The 16,087-nt window shown below is 47.4% G+C and overlaps 3 protein-coding genes and 1 pseudogene across 3 annotated transcripts; 2 read left to right on the top strand and 2 right to left on the bottom strand.

The window, feature by feature from the left end:
• Positions 1-2,623: 2,623 nt before the first annotated feature.
• Positions 2,624-3,493, top strand: LOC133889490 (uncharacterized; annotated as a pseudogene).
• A 658-nt stretch (positions 3,494-4,151) lies between these two features.
• LOC133887757 (uncharacterized) lies at positions 4,152-6,359 on the bottom strand. Its single transcript, XM_062327731.1, has 3 exons — positions 4,989-6,359; positions 4,543-4,873; positions 4,152-4,443 (listed from the first exon to the last, which is right to left on the bottom strand). The coding sequence occupies exons 1-3, from the start codon at positions 5,877-5,879 to the stop codon at positions 4,307-4,309; spliced, it is 1,359 nt and encodes a 452-aa protein (XP_062183715.1). The 5' UTR covers positions 5,880-6,359; the 3' UTR covers positions 4,152-4,306.
• Positions 6,360-10,151: 3,792 nt separating this feature from the next.
• Positions 10,152-11,353, top strand: LOC133889314 (probable transcription repressor OFP9). The gene has a single exon (XM_062329832.1). The coding sequence runs from the start codon at positions 10,550-10,552 to the stop codon at positions 11,198-11,200; it is 651 nt and encodes a 216-aa protein (XP_062185816.1). The 5' UTR covers positions 10,152-10,549; the 3' UTR covers positions 11,201-11,353.
• A 1,652-nt stretch (positions 11,354-13,005) lies between these two features.
• On the bottom strand, positions 13,006-15,745 carry LOC133888624 (glutamate decarboxylase 2-like). The gene is made up of 7 exons (XM_062328934.1): positions 15,480-15,745; positions 14,930-15,134; positions 14,640-14,840; positions 14,342-14,556; positions 13,988-14,241; positions 13,856-13,908; positions 13,006-13,776 (listed from the first exon to the last, which is right to left on the bottom strand). The coding sequence occupies exons 1-7, from the start codon at positions 15,560-15,562 to the stop codon at positions 13,288-13,290; spliced, it is 1,500 nt and encodes a 499-aa protein (XP_062184918.1). The 5' UTR covers positions 15,563-15,745; the 3' UTR covers positions 13,006-13,287.
• Positions 15,746-16,087: the final 342 nt, after the last annotated feature.

Here is a 16,087-nt window from a genome sequence, read left to right as displayed (position 1 = left end):
CTCAGCAAGGCAATGGAAGTGTATCTTTTGCCTTTCCAGACCATTCGACACTTTTAAAGCTATAATAATAAGGCATCCTAGAAAACAATATCAACCAAATTGTGCCTCAAGCCTATTGGAGCAATAGGAGAAAATGATAATAAGATAAATTTGTGAGGTTCAATTAAAAGCTGTGAATATTTTTCCTCCATTGATATTTTGTTTGTAGTATTATCTTTTAGAGGAGAAAATTATTCATTTATTTTTTAAGGGCGAAAACTATTCTATTTATAGGAAGAAAAATGATAGTTTTTTTTAGAGAAACAAATATATCAGGTTTTTAATGAAGAAAAATTAGTAGATATTTTTGGGCTATGTGCCTGAACTTGTTAGGCATGTGGCCTTCCTGGCGCCAAAATCAGGCCCGGCCTGACCCAACGCTAGACCTTAAACTCTAAGGATCGCTCGCATCAATCACATCATGGCGCCGCCGAACCCGCCTCCAACCTCCTTCCACCGAAGCATGCCAGCCACCCCAACAGAGCTTAAGGTTCGTCATCGTCCTCCTCCTCCCTATCTGCTGGTACTGAATTGGCGTAGAGTGCAGATCCATCTGGACTTAGGATTGATCGGTAAGGAATCCTAACTTGGTTGGATACATTTTTCTAAGGGTAGATGATTTTTTTTAGGAATCAAGAGTAGATGATTTTTGTTCTGGGGTATCAATCCGATCCCAATCGTTTGATCTCTCCTTCAATTTGTAGAGGATTTCCTTTGCATTGTGGGGTACTAATCTAATCCATATATTCATTGGTGGTTCTGGTACGGCTCGATTAGTGTCTTCTTCAGCGGGGCATGTTTGATCAATCTCAGTTGATCCCATAGGGTTTGAAACCTAAGGTGCGAGTGCGGTTTATTTTCCAGAAGCTTGGGGGTTAGACTGAAATGGTGAAACCCCCATTCCCACACTAAGTCCCCACTGGATAGACTGGATCGTGAACTGTCATATCTCATGAAGTATGGATCAGCTGCATGGTTGCTATCGTTTTGAAACTGCAGCATATGTAAACATATAATGTATCACTAGGAAAGCGCCATATCACCTTGTTCAATATTGTATACATGTCCTATGCTCCCATCCCAAAGTTTATGTATTTATGTATGGAGACAAAAATCCTTCCCTCTGGGTAATGTAGGGATTAACAGTATGTTTGTTGGATAGGGGTCTATTGGATGCGAACTGCCCTTAAAAACAGTAAAAACGCTAATTTGTGATGTTAGCTTTTGGAAGAAACCAATTCTTTGGATCTACTTTGGCTAGTGTTAGCCTGTTAGCTTCCATCACACGATTACACAGAAACTGATTCTCCTTGCATTGATTGAATCGCATTATGCTTTGCTGGATATTATTGAAATAATGAAAGTGTTGAGGAGCTTCAACTCTTAGCAAAACCTTCCTGAGCGACTAACAGTAAATTATGTCACTACCAATAGCTTGTTGCTTGCTTGCTGGTCTTTGTATAAAGGATGTACTCAACTGCAGTGTCCTTATATTTGTAGAGAATACTCTCCATCTGTCCTGCACATAAATTTGGATAAATATTTCTGAGTTGCAATTATGGCTTTATGCGTGAGACATTTTTATTGTTGTGTAACATCAAAATGGAAATCTGAGAAGTTTGTCAGTGTCTGATGCAGTTTCCATATATGTAAGATTTTACTAGCTGCCACTAGCTTTTCTTGCCTAGTTATGTTTGCTATTGTTTGCTTTACTAAGTAGTGAGCCAATTTGTTAATATTTGCTTACTCAATGTATCATACTTTTGATGTTTATGTATCGCAGCTTTATCTTGTACGGAAACTGTAGCATCTCTATAGCTATTGTCATACTCATGCCTTTTAAATTTAACTGCTTTATTTAAATTTGAGGCTCTACAGCTTTTGCTCCAATAGTTTACATGTTTCTTGCTCTCCTTATTAAGGGCCGGTTGTTGTGCTATGCTGTGGATTCTTTAGTGATTCAAGTAAGATTTTGATGTTATGAATTTAGGACAAATGTTTTTTGGCTAACTGCTACATCAAACCAGGGGAAAAAGGTGCTTTTAAAAAGCCACTGCAATGCAAAATAAAGCCTAGTCCGGTATATGTGCAACATTGCGTATTAGAAGTATTTTATAAGTTTGAATGTGCCAATGCTCACTCACTTAATGAAAGTGGAGAACTTACATAGTTACTGTAATATTAGCTTGGTGTTTGTGCTTCACATTTGCCATGCTATGTAATATTAGCTTATGCTTGAAATATGTAGGGTAAACTATCAAAATCCTCTCCGACATCACATGATTTTGAAGGTATACATAAGCTAATCAAAGGTGATAAAAAGAAACCTGGAACCTTGCAAAATAATTTGTTTGCCTTCACGTACAGCTATGAGACTATGGTAGCTCATGGGAAATCCAAAAGCATTTTAAGTACGGCTCCACTTGTTTTATGATTTGATTTGCTTAGCAAATTCGTACCGATCAATCCTACATGCTTCGTGAGAATGTAAATAAAAGTTTCTTTGTCCTTAGGATCTGTAGCTAAGTGTAACTGTATTTTTTGCGCCATTCTCCCAGGTCCATTTCCCTACTGTTCTGAAGACATGGCAAGAACTCCAAGAAACCGTAACCTGACAGTGCAGCATCTTAGGTAAGGCTCCCATGCTGTACCTTACAGCTTAAAAAAAACAAAAAAGGCAGCCAAGCAAATTGCATCGCAACCAACCTCGGAGGAGAAGGACTGGAAACATGCCACTTGCTCAATATGCTTGGAGTGTCCACATGATGCTGTCTTGCTCCTTTGTTCTTCTCATAACAAAGGTTGCCGACCATACATGTGTGGTACCAATTACAACCACTCTAATTGCCTTGAATTGTTTAAAAATGCTAATTCGAGGGAGAAATCAGCATGCGAAGTCTTAACCATGGTTGCACCAGTTAACAAGAATCAGAAGGCAATGCTGCTTGCATGCCCTATCTGCCGTGGGGAAGTTAAAGGGTGGACGGTGGTCGAACCAGCGCGGCGATTTCTGAACTGCAAAAGGAGAACTTGTGTGCACGAGGATTGCTCATTTGGCGGGACATATAAGGAACTCAGGAAGCATGTGGAGTCCAAGCATCGTTCATCAAAGCCTCATGAAGTTGACCCTGCACGTTTAGCTAAGTGGGAGGAGTTTTAAAGTGAAAAGGAGAGGCAAGATGCAATCAACATTGCTAGTGCCTTGAATCCAGGATCTATTATCATGGGGGAGTATATCATTGATCCAAATAGCAGCAGCAACGACTCTTATAGCGATGATAGCACTGACTCTTATTTTGATGATAGCACTGACTCTGACACATCCTTAGATAGCAATGACAAAGAATCTTATCATAGAGATTTTGAACACAAAGACAGAGGTTATACAAGAAATGGGGTTTCAACTAGCTCTCAAAGGCAACCACGGGTTGGTTTTATCCTCAGACGGTTGTGAAGCTGAAGCTGATGCTGATGATATGAAGTTGCTTTAGTTTGTTCTTCTATTGATCTGTCAACAGAGGGTGAGATTTAAAGAGTTTCTAATGTGTCCTATGCATATTAGGATGAAAGCATCAATGAACATGTGAATGATCATGGGGTTGGTATTTATCTTTTTTCATCAAAGTAAATCAGGAATAGGTTATGTTTATGGCAAAATTCTGGTCAAGTTGTTGTCGTTAAGTTAGAGAACAAAAACAACCCTGCAAATCTCTTCTTCTCAATTACGTTTAAAGTTAAACGGTCACTATATTTTTCAGTTGTACGAATGGGCATATTTCTTGTCTTGAATTGCAAGGGTTTTGAACTTTTCAGTGTTCCCTATGAACTGACTGACCGTTATTTTTTTTCTTCTAAAATGCGTAGGAGAGCTGCACATCTTTGTATTAAGAGAGAAGAGAACAAAGTTTGCACAACGACCTGACATGGCCAAAGTCCCGGGAAAGAGAGCAAAGGAAGATTACAAGGTTAGAAACAACGGAAGAAGATTACCAGAAGCAGTTATTATTTTTGCTACTCTGGTTTCCTACCATGTACCATGAAGAAGATTGCCAGAAGCCAAGAAACACTGCTCCTGGGTGAGCAATTGTTAGTCTCACGTTTGGACGTTACTGTGTCAAATCTCCATTCAGAAAAAATTACTCTACTATATGAGCTCAATTTTATACATTCAGAATGACAGGTTCTACCTGAAACTTTCCAATATATGATCACACAGGAGCGATAAATTCTTGATTATACCATACACAGGTAGGTATTCAGCCCGGCCTTAAGATATGCCGACTGTCTTGCCTAGCAGCCACGTCACTAGCGAGAACTCGATCATGAACAGCGCGTGCAGCCATGTCCGGTCGACGACGAAGCCGAACACAGTGATCCCCGCCTGGTTGTTCTCCAGGTAGGTCACTGAAAACGCCATGACCAGCTACGGTTAGTACTGAGCACCATGATTGCAACACTGACAAAATCAGAGCACGTACGTGCGAACAACGGGTGCATGCTTACCTAGAGCCTGCCTCTTCTGGAACGAGATGTTGGTGACGTGGAAAGACGTGAACCTTGAGGTTTCGACACTGTCCTCGCTCCTGGACTCGTCGTTGTCGGACTCATCGCCGGACGATGTGCTCACCACAGGGAAGGGGCTTGTGGGCGCCTGCAGCTGCAGGTACGCCTTGCTGGGCGTCATGGGTTTCTCCTGGTCACGGTCCAGGCTGTTGATGGTGGCGTCGGCGTGCCATGCCGCGGCGATGCTGGTGATCGCCTGCGTCTTGTGCGTGATCTTGGCCGCGCTGTGGAGGCAGATGAGCAGGCCGGTGACGAGGCTCAGAGAGCACAGCTGCAGCAGCAAGCGCATGCATGCACATGAACTTGTTATGATAATTAATAAAAGAACAGAGCAGCAGCCTGACCAAGAGGAGTTCAGGAGCAACGGGACATGCTATGCTACTCACCGCGAGCTCGCCGGCAGTGGCGATGTTGACTTGCGCGCGCGGTCTCGTGGCGGCGAGCAACGCGGAGAACTGACTTGCCGTGACGAGGATGAGGCAGGACAGTATGAACCTCCGGTAGCGGTGGCTGATCTGACGGAGCTGGTCTCGGATGCGGCGGTGCTGTCTCAGCACGGTGGCGACGTCGGCGCACTGGCCGAAGTCCCGCGCGAACCCCGTCATGCGTAGGATCTGCAGGTAGCATATGATCCGGAACAGCACGCACGCCATGAAGAACATGGCCGTGCGATATATCCACGACGCCATCTCCAGCGCGCACGCCGCTGCCGACCACCACGGCGGGAAGGGCCGGTTCGCGCAGTACCAGAAGACCTTGTACGCGGCGTCGGCTAGGAAGCAGGGGAGCACGAAGCAGGCGAGGAGGCGGATGGAGCCAGCGAGCTGGACGATGTACCCGGCGCGGACGTCCTGGGAGTCGTGGCGGAGGCGGTCAAGGTAGAGGAGGCGGCGCAGTCCGAAGCGGCGTACGAGGGTGGAGAGCGTGACGTAGGCGAGCGCGGCGGAGAGCGTGAGCGAGGCCTGCACCTGCATGTCGTAGGCGCGGTGCGGCAGCGCGACGCGCGCGGCCGCGGGGACTGCGACGGCGAGGAACGCGAACACGAACCACGACGCCGCGGCGCTGGCGCGGTCGGAGTGGTCGACGCACATCCACCGGAGGCAGGAGCGGAAGCCGCCGAGCTCGTCGCGCGAGTGCGACATGCTCCGCGTGTACGACCCCCTCTGCCGCAGCAGCGGCGTCAACGCGGACCCCGGCTCTGCGGCTGCCGTCGGCGAAGGCGCGTCCGCCATGGCTGCGGTTTCGTCGGCCTCGTGTTCTTTTTCGAGAACGCGCATAGACACGTTATTTCATTAAGAGGAAAAACACAGAAGTTTGCTCTTTCACGCTCAGGCGTTCGGGAGCCGGGAGATACAACAATGAAAAACAAAACCCAAAGTTATGGAACCGAAGACCAAATCCAAGAAACCTAGCAGAGCTATAGAGGTTAAAGAAGCAACAACAAACGTCTATTGCCGGACAAGCACCGATATCGTCCCTTATCCCGGATCGTGCTGATGAGAACTTTGGGCAAGGAAGCGGCACGATTAAAAGCTCGGTTGTTTCGCTCTCTTCAAATGCACCAAGTGACTAGTACCACCAGGGAATCAAAACCGCGATGAAGATTCTTAGTGAGTTGCTTCCTAGCAGAAAGCCACCAGTCGACCAGTTCAGCATCAGCACGCGGCGTGAATCGCTCAAGTCCAGCCGGCCGCAGGATGAGAAATCAAACTTCAAAGCTAAAGACACAACCCAATAACAAATGTTGTATAGTTTCCGAGGCCTGAGAACAGAGGGAGCAAGATCCTCTTATGCCTTTATAGCCGGTCATTTGTCCAACATCGACCAAACAACGTCAACTAGAAAAAGAACTTGCACTTCATTAAAGCCCTTATTTTCTATAGTTGTTTGGCTCCGAAAAGTTCTGTCTACCTGTAAAAGAAGGCCTTGTAAGGTGAGGAGGCCGAGTATTGTTGGTCTGTTGCCCACCACCAAATAAACTTGTCAGGTCATCCGATATCCGCACTTGTTCTACGGTACTCAACAAGGACAAGCATCGTGAGGGTCCCCGTGATGTTACGCACCCATGGACGGTCAGACAACGCATCGTCGGCCTCGTGTTCGTTCTCGCTCCTTCTCCTTTTGTCCATTTGTCCAGAGCTTTCGTTTTGACGGGCGCCCTGCTGTTTAGGGAGGGTACTGCGCGTAATGGCATGCACGGGATGCCTATGATTTTTTTTTCCTTTCGTTCCAAGCTCTAACTTCCATTAATGCCGGAACACAGCTAGAAGCTTTCGACGATCCAGGTTTCATGGTTGTGCACGTAAACTGTTGAGGTTTCGTTTGGAACGCTGGAATTTCTTCCGATCTCTGAGCACCACGAGAATTGAATTTCTGCGCATTCCTGTAAATTTCCCAAGTTTCAAAACTAGCCCTTCATCTTTTATCAATCGTTCCGATTTCTTTACCGAATCGATCATGAGATTCGTCTGATCATTTCTGGCCGATGCCGAACGCAGTATCTCTGCTGTCCTTTTTCAGTACGGAAATTAAACATGCTGCCATGCTGTGCATAACGAACGTTGTATGCCATGTTCCAACGACACGTAGCTGCCGGAGTTTTTGCGCAGTAACATGCAGGACAAATAACACGAGAAAATCACAGGAAAGAGACCCTGCCGGTCATTGGCTACTGCCGACTACAACTGCAATGCGTCCAAAGCCATTCACCTAGTGTACACATGACGCAGGTATATATCGAGAACTCAGATACTTACTGGCATGTTCGTTTGTCCCTGCATTGTCACTTGACAGGTCAAAAATAAAAATGGAATTATGTTGTCTAATTGAAAGAGTGACAGTGAAATCGACACTACCTAGCTAGTAAACACTGAAAAGAGTCTGCAATGCAAGATGATCGTGAAGTTGCTGAAAACCTGAAACATCAGGTTGTAGCAGTACAACGGTAGTAGGCGGGAAGCGTTTTTCTTTTCCCTTTTGGCACCTAAGGTCATGGTTCACGTTACCGACCGGAGGTCGGTTACCGACCTCCGGCGGTAACCGAAAAACCGCGATTACCGGTCAAAAATTCAAAAAAATTCGGAGAAAATTCATTCGGCAAATTTTAAATTTTTGCGAAAAAATCATGTTTTTGCCCTCTCGGTAACCGAGCGGTTTGGGTCGGTTACCGAGCGGTTTGGATCGGTTACCGAGCGATTTTCTCGCATTTTTGATTCGGTCGGTTACCGAGCGGTTTGGCTCGGTAACCGCTCGGTTTTCTCGATTTATCGAGCGGTTTTATCGAATTTCAGCGCAGTTCAACAAAAAACCTAAAAAAGGGTTCAATCTTGTAAAATCAATAACTAATTCATCCGAGCTTCAAATCAAGTGAAACAAATTTTGTTGCCTAAGGTGCATATGTATCTGAGTTTTTACACTTGCGCACTTGAAAAAAGTCTCAAAAATTATAAATGTACAACATTTCAGGAAACGCACTATGGAAAATTGAGAAGAAATATATGATCACACACACACACACACACACACACACACACACACACACACACACACACACACACACACACACACACACACACACACACAAAATTGAGCAGAAATATATGATCACACACACACACACACACATGTTGCATAACGAAGATAAAAGAAGCAAACTAAATTACAAAAGATGTATACAAACTTTACCTTCTCTATTTTTCCATAGCATTTGCCCTTTGCACAGTACATATAAGATCATATAAGTTTTCTAAGTGAATAGTTTTAACATGTAAACATTGATGATTTTATCAGATTTTTTTCAGAGCGAGCAAATGTTTAAAAAACCAATATCTAGGTGCATATGCACCTACTACAAATTTGATTAGGCATGGACGCATGCATGGTTGGCGATACGCTACTGAGCATGTTGCCAAAAAAGGAAAAAATGAAAAGAGATGTATAGAACTCGAGAAGAAGGGGGATAGAAGAACTTGCTAAAGCTGTTGACCATGGCTAAGCTTGATGATAGCCACATGACGGCCACTACACCAGCTGGAAGCCTGTTTTTGGCTTTTTGATTCTTTAGGTTTCTTTGTCTCCCCTTTTGTGATTGATTTGGGGAATACTTTTCTTTTTTCTTTCTCAGGAACACTTGCTTATGAATTGCAAGTTTGAGCTCATTAACTAGCTACACTGACCATGTAGCCTACACATGGTCAGCCGCACTAGTGTTTAGTTAGGCGAATCTGAAAGACACCCGACTATGCCGATCTCAGCAAGCTGGATTCCTGAAGCAGAGGTAAGAACTCTGCATTTGAGCTGGATCTAGGTACGTGATAACTGGACATCTCGGTCCGGCTCGGTTTCAGAAACTGAACAGTAACCGAATTTGAATTCAAAAATTCGAAAAAAAATTATAAAAAAACTAGACACAATTCTAAGGCCTTCTGTGAAAATAATTTCAAAAATAATGTCGTTTGCATCATATGCTATAGGGAGGAAGTTTGAAAAAAAATGAAAAAAGTTGAAGCGTGTGGTTCAGTTATTAACTCATGTTAAGAAAAAGCTTAACATTTAAACATATATTTTTCTTGTATAGAACATATCTTAAGAATATCTTTAAAATTCATTTCACTGTATTTAGAGTTTTATTAATTTCTCTAGGATTTTTACACAGTTCACAAGCATAAAGTGAATATGTTAAGAAACGACACTGTAATTAAATTTGTCATGTCTACTATTATTTTTCCTACGTAAATCATAGCATAAATAAACTAATAAAAGTGGTTTCACTAATTTTTGAGGTGTGATGGGTCAATTATGAATTAATCTAGTCGCAACATATTTACACAATTCTGCATGTTACAATAACTAATTCAAGAGTTCATGTATTTTTAAAAGACATAGGATCATGTAAGAAGACTAACAAAATTAGTTTCATGATTTTGGATTAGCAAAGAGTAAACTATGCATTAACTTAGTTTAAAAAATACATTTTCTCACAGAAAATTTTGAAATTTTTTATGAGTATAAATACTTTTATCATGTAGATCATGTTACAAGGAAACCAACAAAATTTGTTTCACTTGATTTGAAGCTCAGATGAATTAGTTATTGATTTTACAAGATTGAGATAATTTTTGGGTTTTTTTTGTTGAACTTCACTGAAAATCGAGAAAATCGCTCGATAAATCGAGAAAACCGAGCGGTTACAGACAATACGGAAAATTCAAGAAAATCACTTGGTAACCGGTCCAATTCAAATTTCGAGCGGTTACCGAGAGGTCAATTTCACAAATTTTTCTCCAAATTTTAAATTTTATCAAACGAATTTTGTCTGAACTTTATTTAAATTTCGAGCGGTGATCATGAATTTTTGGTAATCGCTGGAGCTTGGTAACCGTTGGGCTATCGGTAAATTCAAACTTGGCTGGATCTAAGATAGTGATCAGTGTGTAAGTTGGAGTACAAACTCTGTCTTCCCTCAGAAGCTCAATTCTGAATTAATCTGATTAAAGTGCTCGCCCGCGTGTCCCGGTATTTATGATAGGTTCTTCTGTAATGGCGACTACGAATGATGATTGACGCCTACTATTTTAGTATGCAGCTAATCACGTTTTTAATTCGTGATCCTAATTGAGATTTCAGAATCAAGAGAGAGAGCAGCATACTGTAGATGCCAAGTTGCTGCTAGTAAGGAGACAGAATGATCCGGCTACATCCCTAAAGCGAGCTAGCTACTCTCTTTGCCGAGACTTGAAAGTTTTCCCAATCAAAGAATCAAAAGGCGGTGCCCGCCTTTGATCGCTTTACAATGGTGCACTGTCCTCTTCTGGTGGACGGCATGCTAAATCCGCACCAACTTGCGAGTCGCTAGTTTGCTACTACTACCCTCTCGCTGCCTCGCGTGCCGCAGCTGCATAGGCGCCGGACACCGGAGCAGCACGGGCGCGGCGCAGCGAGTGCAGCCATGCAGCTTTTCTCGGGGCGGAGCAAGGAGCACAAGAGCGGCTATGGCGGCGGAGGCGGCAAGTACCACGCCGACGCTGCGGCGAAGGAGTCATCAAGGACGATGCGGCACAAGAGCGGCAAGTGCCGCGCGCTGTGCTGCGGCGCGTCCCGGCTCAGCGTGTCCTCGTCGGCGTCGTTCTTGTCCGCCGACGCTGCGCCGGAACCGCTCCCGCCGCTGGAGCCGCAGCCGCGCGGCGTGTCCAAGCTCGCCCACGGGATGGTCCAGGCGAGGCTCCAGTCCATGATCGACGCCGCGGAAGCCGAGCGCCGGCCGTCGGCGAGGCGGGCGCCGGAGCTCACCAGCCGGCACCGCGGGCCGTGCGCGTGGGCCCGCGGCGGCGGCTGCTACGAGAAGAGCGACCGGAGCGGGCGCGAGGTGTCCAAGAGGACGTGCGTCGTGCTGCTCGCGGAGGACAGGAGGACGCACGACCCCAGGGAGGAGTTCCGGCGGTCTATCGCGGAGGTGATCGTGGCGAAGCGGATGTCCGAGCCGGCGGAGTTGCGGGCGCTGCTCAATTGCTACGTTTCGGTGAACGCGCGCGAGCACCGCGCCGCCATCCTCGAGGCCTTCCACGAGGTTTGCTCCGGCTTCTTCTCTTGCAAGTGTTGAACAAGCTTTATTTTCTTCTATGTCTGCCATGCATGCGCCGCTCAATTAACCACTCATCGTATGTACTACGGGGAAGTGTGATTGTATCATTGTAGAGCGTAATAAGTATTTTTCTCTTCCCTCTGTTTTGTTGAAAGAACGTTGCAATGGTAAGCTCAGGTATGAATATATGGCGTGCCTGTGTTGGGCGATTTACTATGTACATATCGGCTTGTTTTCTTGTTTCAAAAAAGGGGCTGTGCTGATTCTCCAATAGTGTACCACACTTTTTTATGGTGTGTGAAAATCCCTAAACTTAATGAACTCAACCTTTATTTTTCTTTGCGAGTAACTCTCTTTTATGTCCACAAATTATTCACCTCACTTTTATGTCTACGAATCATTCACCTAACAACTTATTGAGAAAAGACATATATATATTTTCACCTTTTTTACACGACAAATGGCTATCGTTTACTATTTTTATACGCAATGACGGAGCATGCACACTGGGGTTAGTGTTCGAGAGAGGGCGAGAGTTTTGCCATCGGGCTTAGAGGGATGCCCTATTAGGCATGACAATCTGGCCAAGGTAGTGAGTGGCGGGCGATACGGTAGGCCGGCGATGGGCTACTGTAGCAGAGAACTGTTGGGTGAGCTCCGGTAGAAACAAGTAAAGAAGATGAAGGAGAGCAGTGCCCATTGGAGGAAGAAGTGAATGAAAAAAAAGAGTCTACTGTAGTATGTCGGTTCCCTATACTTTTAAGCAATCATTAGATTCCGAACAACTAAAAGGACTGTTTTCGTACGTATAATTGCAAAAGAGCTCGCAAGAGTTTGACACGTATCAGTTCCCCCTTCTCCAGTTCTGACTCGTGTCATTGCCATGATATATTTATGATCAGGGCACACATTTTGAGCAGGAAGGAAGCGACATAATTAAGCTGTAGCCAGATCATGACCAAACTAGTGTTTCGCCACTGCGACATGCTTTATTCCTTGCTTTTGTACCTGTAGTTCATGTACTGTACCACGGACAGTTGCTGCGTGCTGAAGATTGTCGGCCTCGTGAAGTTCATCATCTGGGAGTGCTTTGTAGCCACCAAATAGTAACTAAACGTGGATTGCCGTGCTGCACCTTTGGATCAAGCTCGATCACTCCCTGATTTGGGGACGACCCTGCACCTTCGGCCCAGACTACTCCAGCCTGCTCACTGATCGGCCTCGGATGGCTCTGGCGGCGCGCACCAGACATGAGAGAGCTCCTGGGCGGCTTCGCCATGGACGCGCTGGGCCGGGGCGGCTCGGGGCGGCGTGCGAATGTGGACGGGGGGTGGTCGTTGTTTCGTTCACCCCCATCAGTTGGTTCTCCTTTTCACATCTCCATGCACAGATCGTTAGAACGTGAAATCTCGTACGACCAGAAGCGATCTACTCCCCGGATCCATGATTTTTTCCCCTGGGATTTAGTGCGCTCGTGCTTACGAAAAGTTGGGATCGCCCATGGTCGCGGTTTAGTTCCCCGACCACGCTCCCCTGCAGCGCCTTGTGAGGCCCAAACACGGGAACAGCGCACGAGCAAGAATAGGCGGCCATGGAGTACCTGAGAAGTGAGAGCCCTTGTGGAGGAGGCACGCGGCTGCACTCACGAGCGCCCTTCGTCTTCCCGGGCGAGCCCACGCAGCATGCGAAGATGGAGAAGGACGACGGTGCCGCGCAGCCTCGCCGGGCTGAAGGCTCGGCCGGGCGTCAGACAGTCTAATGTCGTGTTTCCCGTGCGGCCCAGGTTTTGGAAACACTGGGCTGTTACGCTGGTTGCGTCCGGCAAAAGCAATGCGACGCTGGGTGGCTTGCAGCCACTCGCAGAACATGCTCGGCCTGCCACTGGGCCTGAACATGAATGTGCCTTGGCTGGTAGCCGTGCCGAGTGACCACTCGATCGGATCAGAAGCATGTGCAAACTTGGAAAAGATTCAATGGTGCAAAGCCGGACACCATGGGTCTTATCTAGTCTCTTTTGATCTCCTGTTCCGAAGATTTATTCAGTACGTACTTAGTACAGTTGAGAGGTCGATCTGTTCATCGCATCGATCTCACAGCCGGCCGGCCTAGCAGACGCCCTTGGTCTTCCCACCGTCAAGTGACACGGCCCTTTGCACCGGCACGACGTCCTCCCTCTTAACGACCCTGGCCGACGCTTCCTCGCCGGCGCTCCGGGCAGGGCCCAACTCGATGGTGACCCTCATCTTCGGCACGGGCCCGCCCTTCGCCTCGTCGTCGAGCTCGTCCAGCGCCATCCGCACGTGGGACAGGAACCTCTCGACCAGCTGCCGGCCGAAGTCCTCCCGCACCACGACGCGGAGCACGGTCATGTGCTCCAGGTTCGCTGGCATCGTGTACGCCGGCACGATCCACCCGAACCGGCGCAGCCCGGCCGACAGCTTGTACGCCAGCGAGGTGTCCTTGCCCCTGAACGTGAACGCCACCAGCGGCACGCCTTGCTCCTTGGAGATGATGGTGAACCGGCCCATCCGCTGGAACCCCGCGCGCAGCGTCCTCGCGCTCTCCATGCAGTTCTCCATCACGTTGCGGTACCCCTGCGACAACAGAAAAGTTCGTACGTCCTAAGCCGTTGTGTCCAGTGAGTGACAAAGGTGCAGGCTCATGAAGTGGTACCTCGAAGCCTAGTCGAAGAAACTGGTAATATTGCGCGATGATTTGGCTAGAACCTGCACAAAATTAAACATGTAGAGTCAACAACTTTAGTTTGCAACTAAAACGCTACTAAGTGGCATGATCCTGCCGTGCCTTTGGAGAAGTTGAGCGTGAAGGTGGGCTGGTCGGCGCCGAGGTAGTTGATGTGGAAGATGAGGTCCTCGGGCAGGTCCTCCTTGTTGCGCCAGATCACCCAGCCGACGCCGGCGTAGACGAGGCCGTACTTGTGCCCGCTGACGTTGATGCTCTTCACCAGCGGCAGCCGGAAGTCCCACTCCAGCTCCGGGTACAGGAACGGCGCGATGAACCCGCCGCTCGCCGCGTCCACGTGGATCGGAGTGTCCCACCTGTCAGCGTCACACGGCTCACCACGTCACACATGGATGGAACACCGCTGCTGTTCAGAGGAGGAAATGATTGACTTCATGCGGAGTTAGCTAAGCCGACCCTGTTCGCCTGTTCTTGGCGGCGAGGAGGTCGTTGAGACGCTTGACGTCCTCGAACTCGCCGGTGAGCGTGGAGCCAAGGATGGCAGCGACGCAGATGGTGTTCTCGTCGACCATCTGCACGGCCTCGTCGGGGTCCATCACGTAGCACCCTTCCCGCAGCTTCACCTCCTTAAGCTCCACCTCGAAGTACCGCGCGAACTTCTCCCAGCACACCTGCCCGCACATGCGGGAACGCAGTATTTTCAGAGCGAATCCTTCCTTGCTTGTGCGCTGTCACACAGGAACGCAGTATTTACCTGCACGTTGGCACCCGTGACGATGTTGGGCTTGTCGTGGGGCTTCCCCGCCGCCTTCCGCCGGTTCTGCCAGCACCGCTTGAAGGCCAGCCCCGCGAGCATGATGGCCTCCGAGGATCCGACCGTGCCGACCCCGACGGCAGTCTCGCCGGCGCCCACCGGCGCTTTGAACAGCCGCGCTATGATGTTCACGCACCGGTTCTGCGTAGACACAGCTTCAGCTGGTTACAAGAAAATTCGAGACGAAGGCTTCCGTTGGATGCGAAGAGAAGATATGGACGTGTGCTTGCCTGGAGCTCGGTGGTGACGGGGTACTCGTCCATGTCGGCGTAGTTCTTGTTGATGGCCTCTAGCATGAGCTTGTCGCACTCAGGCTCCATCCACGTGGTCACGAACGACGCCAGGTTCAGCCGCGGGCTGCTATCCAGCAGCAGCTCGTCGTGGATGATCTGGTACGCCGCGTCCTTGGAGATCGACCTCTCCCCTAGCTCATACCTGCAGACACGCATGAACACAACAAATGCTCAGAACACGATCGAAGTCCTCTCCATTTGGTCGAAGGGAAGATGCAAAACCCCCAAAAGTCATTTGGATTTTGACTTTCCTTCAAAGTTGTTTTGTTGAAAAAACCACTTAAAGGTTTAATTTTGTTGCAAAACAATTCAAAAAAATTAAAAAATTATAAACAATTCTAAAAAACTAGAGACAATTATAAGACATTTTGTGAAATTTGTTTTCAATAATAATATATTTTGCATAATATTTTATGACGAGTAAGTTTAAAAAAACGTAAAACTCATTTATTAATGTGAAAATTGGAATGAAAAAAAGATATCCAACCTTGGAACCGGGTCCTGCACGTATCTTGAGGCGAAGACGGCGGCGGCGGCCTCGTCGAGCTCGTGAACATGTGTCAGAACCATACCTCCCTGTCAGTGCGTTCCTGCTCTCTTATAATTTCCCTTCCAATAAGATATTGCTGGTCAGTTAGTGCTAGGATCTATGCGCATATATAATACTGTAGGAGGAGAAGGGAAACTTGAGCGCTATGACTTGTGCTTTGCTTGTCCCATGTTTTTGCTGCCAGGCTACTCTGCTTCGCTCCCACGTCGAACCCTTGCTTGTTTGTTGCTGCTGCTGCTGCTTTGCTTTACTTGTTGGCCTCGCCTTCCTGGCGCTGCTTAACTATTCAACTATTGTCACTCCTCGAGGGCAGAGAATGTACTCTTTGACAATAACCTTTGCTTGGAAAAAAAGAAAACCAAACGGACTACGCAGACGAGTCTGATGCCATGCTGGGGTCTTCGAGACTTCGACTCGATGCGGGGTGGCCTGCGGCCTGCATCTGTGACTCGCTCTTTGGCCGCAGACCGCAGTAGTGTTCTCTTATAACGTTCCAGGTCGCTTAGTTTTCTTGTAAATCAACCATGTGATGGACCTATGCGGCC

This window comes from Phragmites australis, chromosome 13 (genome assembly GCF_958298935.1).
Source record: "Phragmites australis chromosome 13, lpPhrAust1.1, whole genome shotgun sequence".
NCBI classification, from domain to species: Eukaryota; Viridiplantae; Streptophyta; class Magnoliopsida; order Poales; family Poaceae; genus Phragmites; species Phragmites australis.
This window is presented reverse-complemented; position numbering and strand designations above follow the sequence as displayed.

What these genes read in the sequence shown, in the direction of transcription:
- LOC133887757 (XM_062327731.1), bottom strand. Translation starts at nt 5,879, where the DNA reads ATGCGCGTTCTCGAAAAAGAACACGAGGCCGACGAAACCGCAGCCATG. An exon ending in CCACTGCCGGCGAGCTCGCG is followed by an intron (nt 4,874 to 4,988) that starts GTGAGTAGCATA and finishes TTGCTGCTGCAG; the next exon opens with CTGTGCTCTCTGAGCCTCGT. An exon ending in CCAGAAGAGGCAGGCTCTAG is followed by an intron (nt 4,444 to 4,542) that starts GTAAGCATGCAC and finishes TGGCGTTTTCAG; the next exon opens with TGACCTACCTGGAGAACAAC.
- LOC133888624 (XM_062328934.1), bottom strand. Translation starts at nt 15,562, where the DNA reads ATGGTTCTGACACATGTTCACGAGCTCGACGAGGCCGCCGCCGCCGTC. An exon ending in CCGTCACCACCGAGCTCCAG is followed by an intron (nt 14,841 to 14,929) that starts GCAAGCACACGT and finishes GTGTCTACGCAG; the next exon opens with AACCGGTGCGTGAACATCAT. An exon ending in TTCTTCGACTAGGCTTCGAG is followed by an intron (nt 13,777 to 13,855) that starts GTACCACTTCAT and finishes CTGTTGTCGCAG; the next exon opens with GGGTACCGCAACGTGATGGA.
- LOC133889314 (XM_062329832.1), top strand. Translation starts at nt 10,550, where the DNA reads ATGCAGCTTTTCTCGGGGCGGAGCAAGGAGCACAAGAGCGGCTATGGC.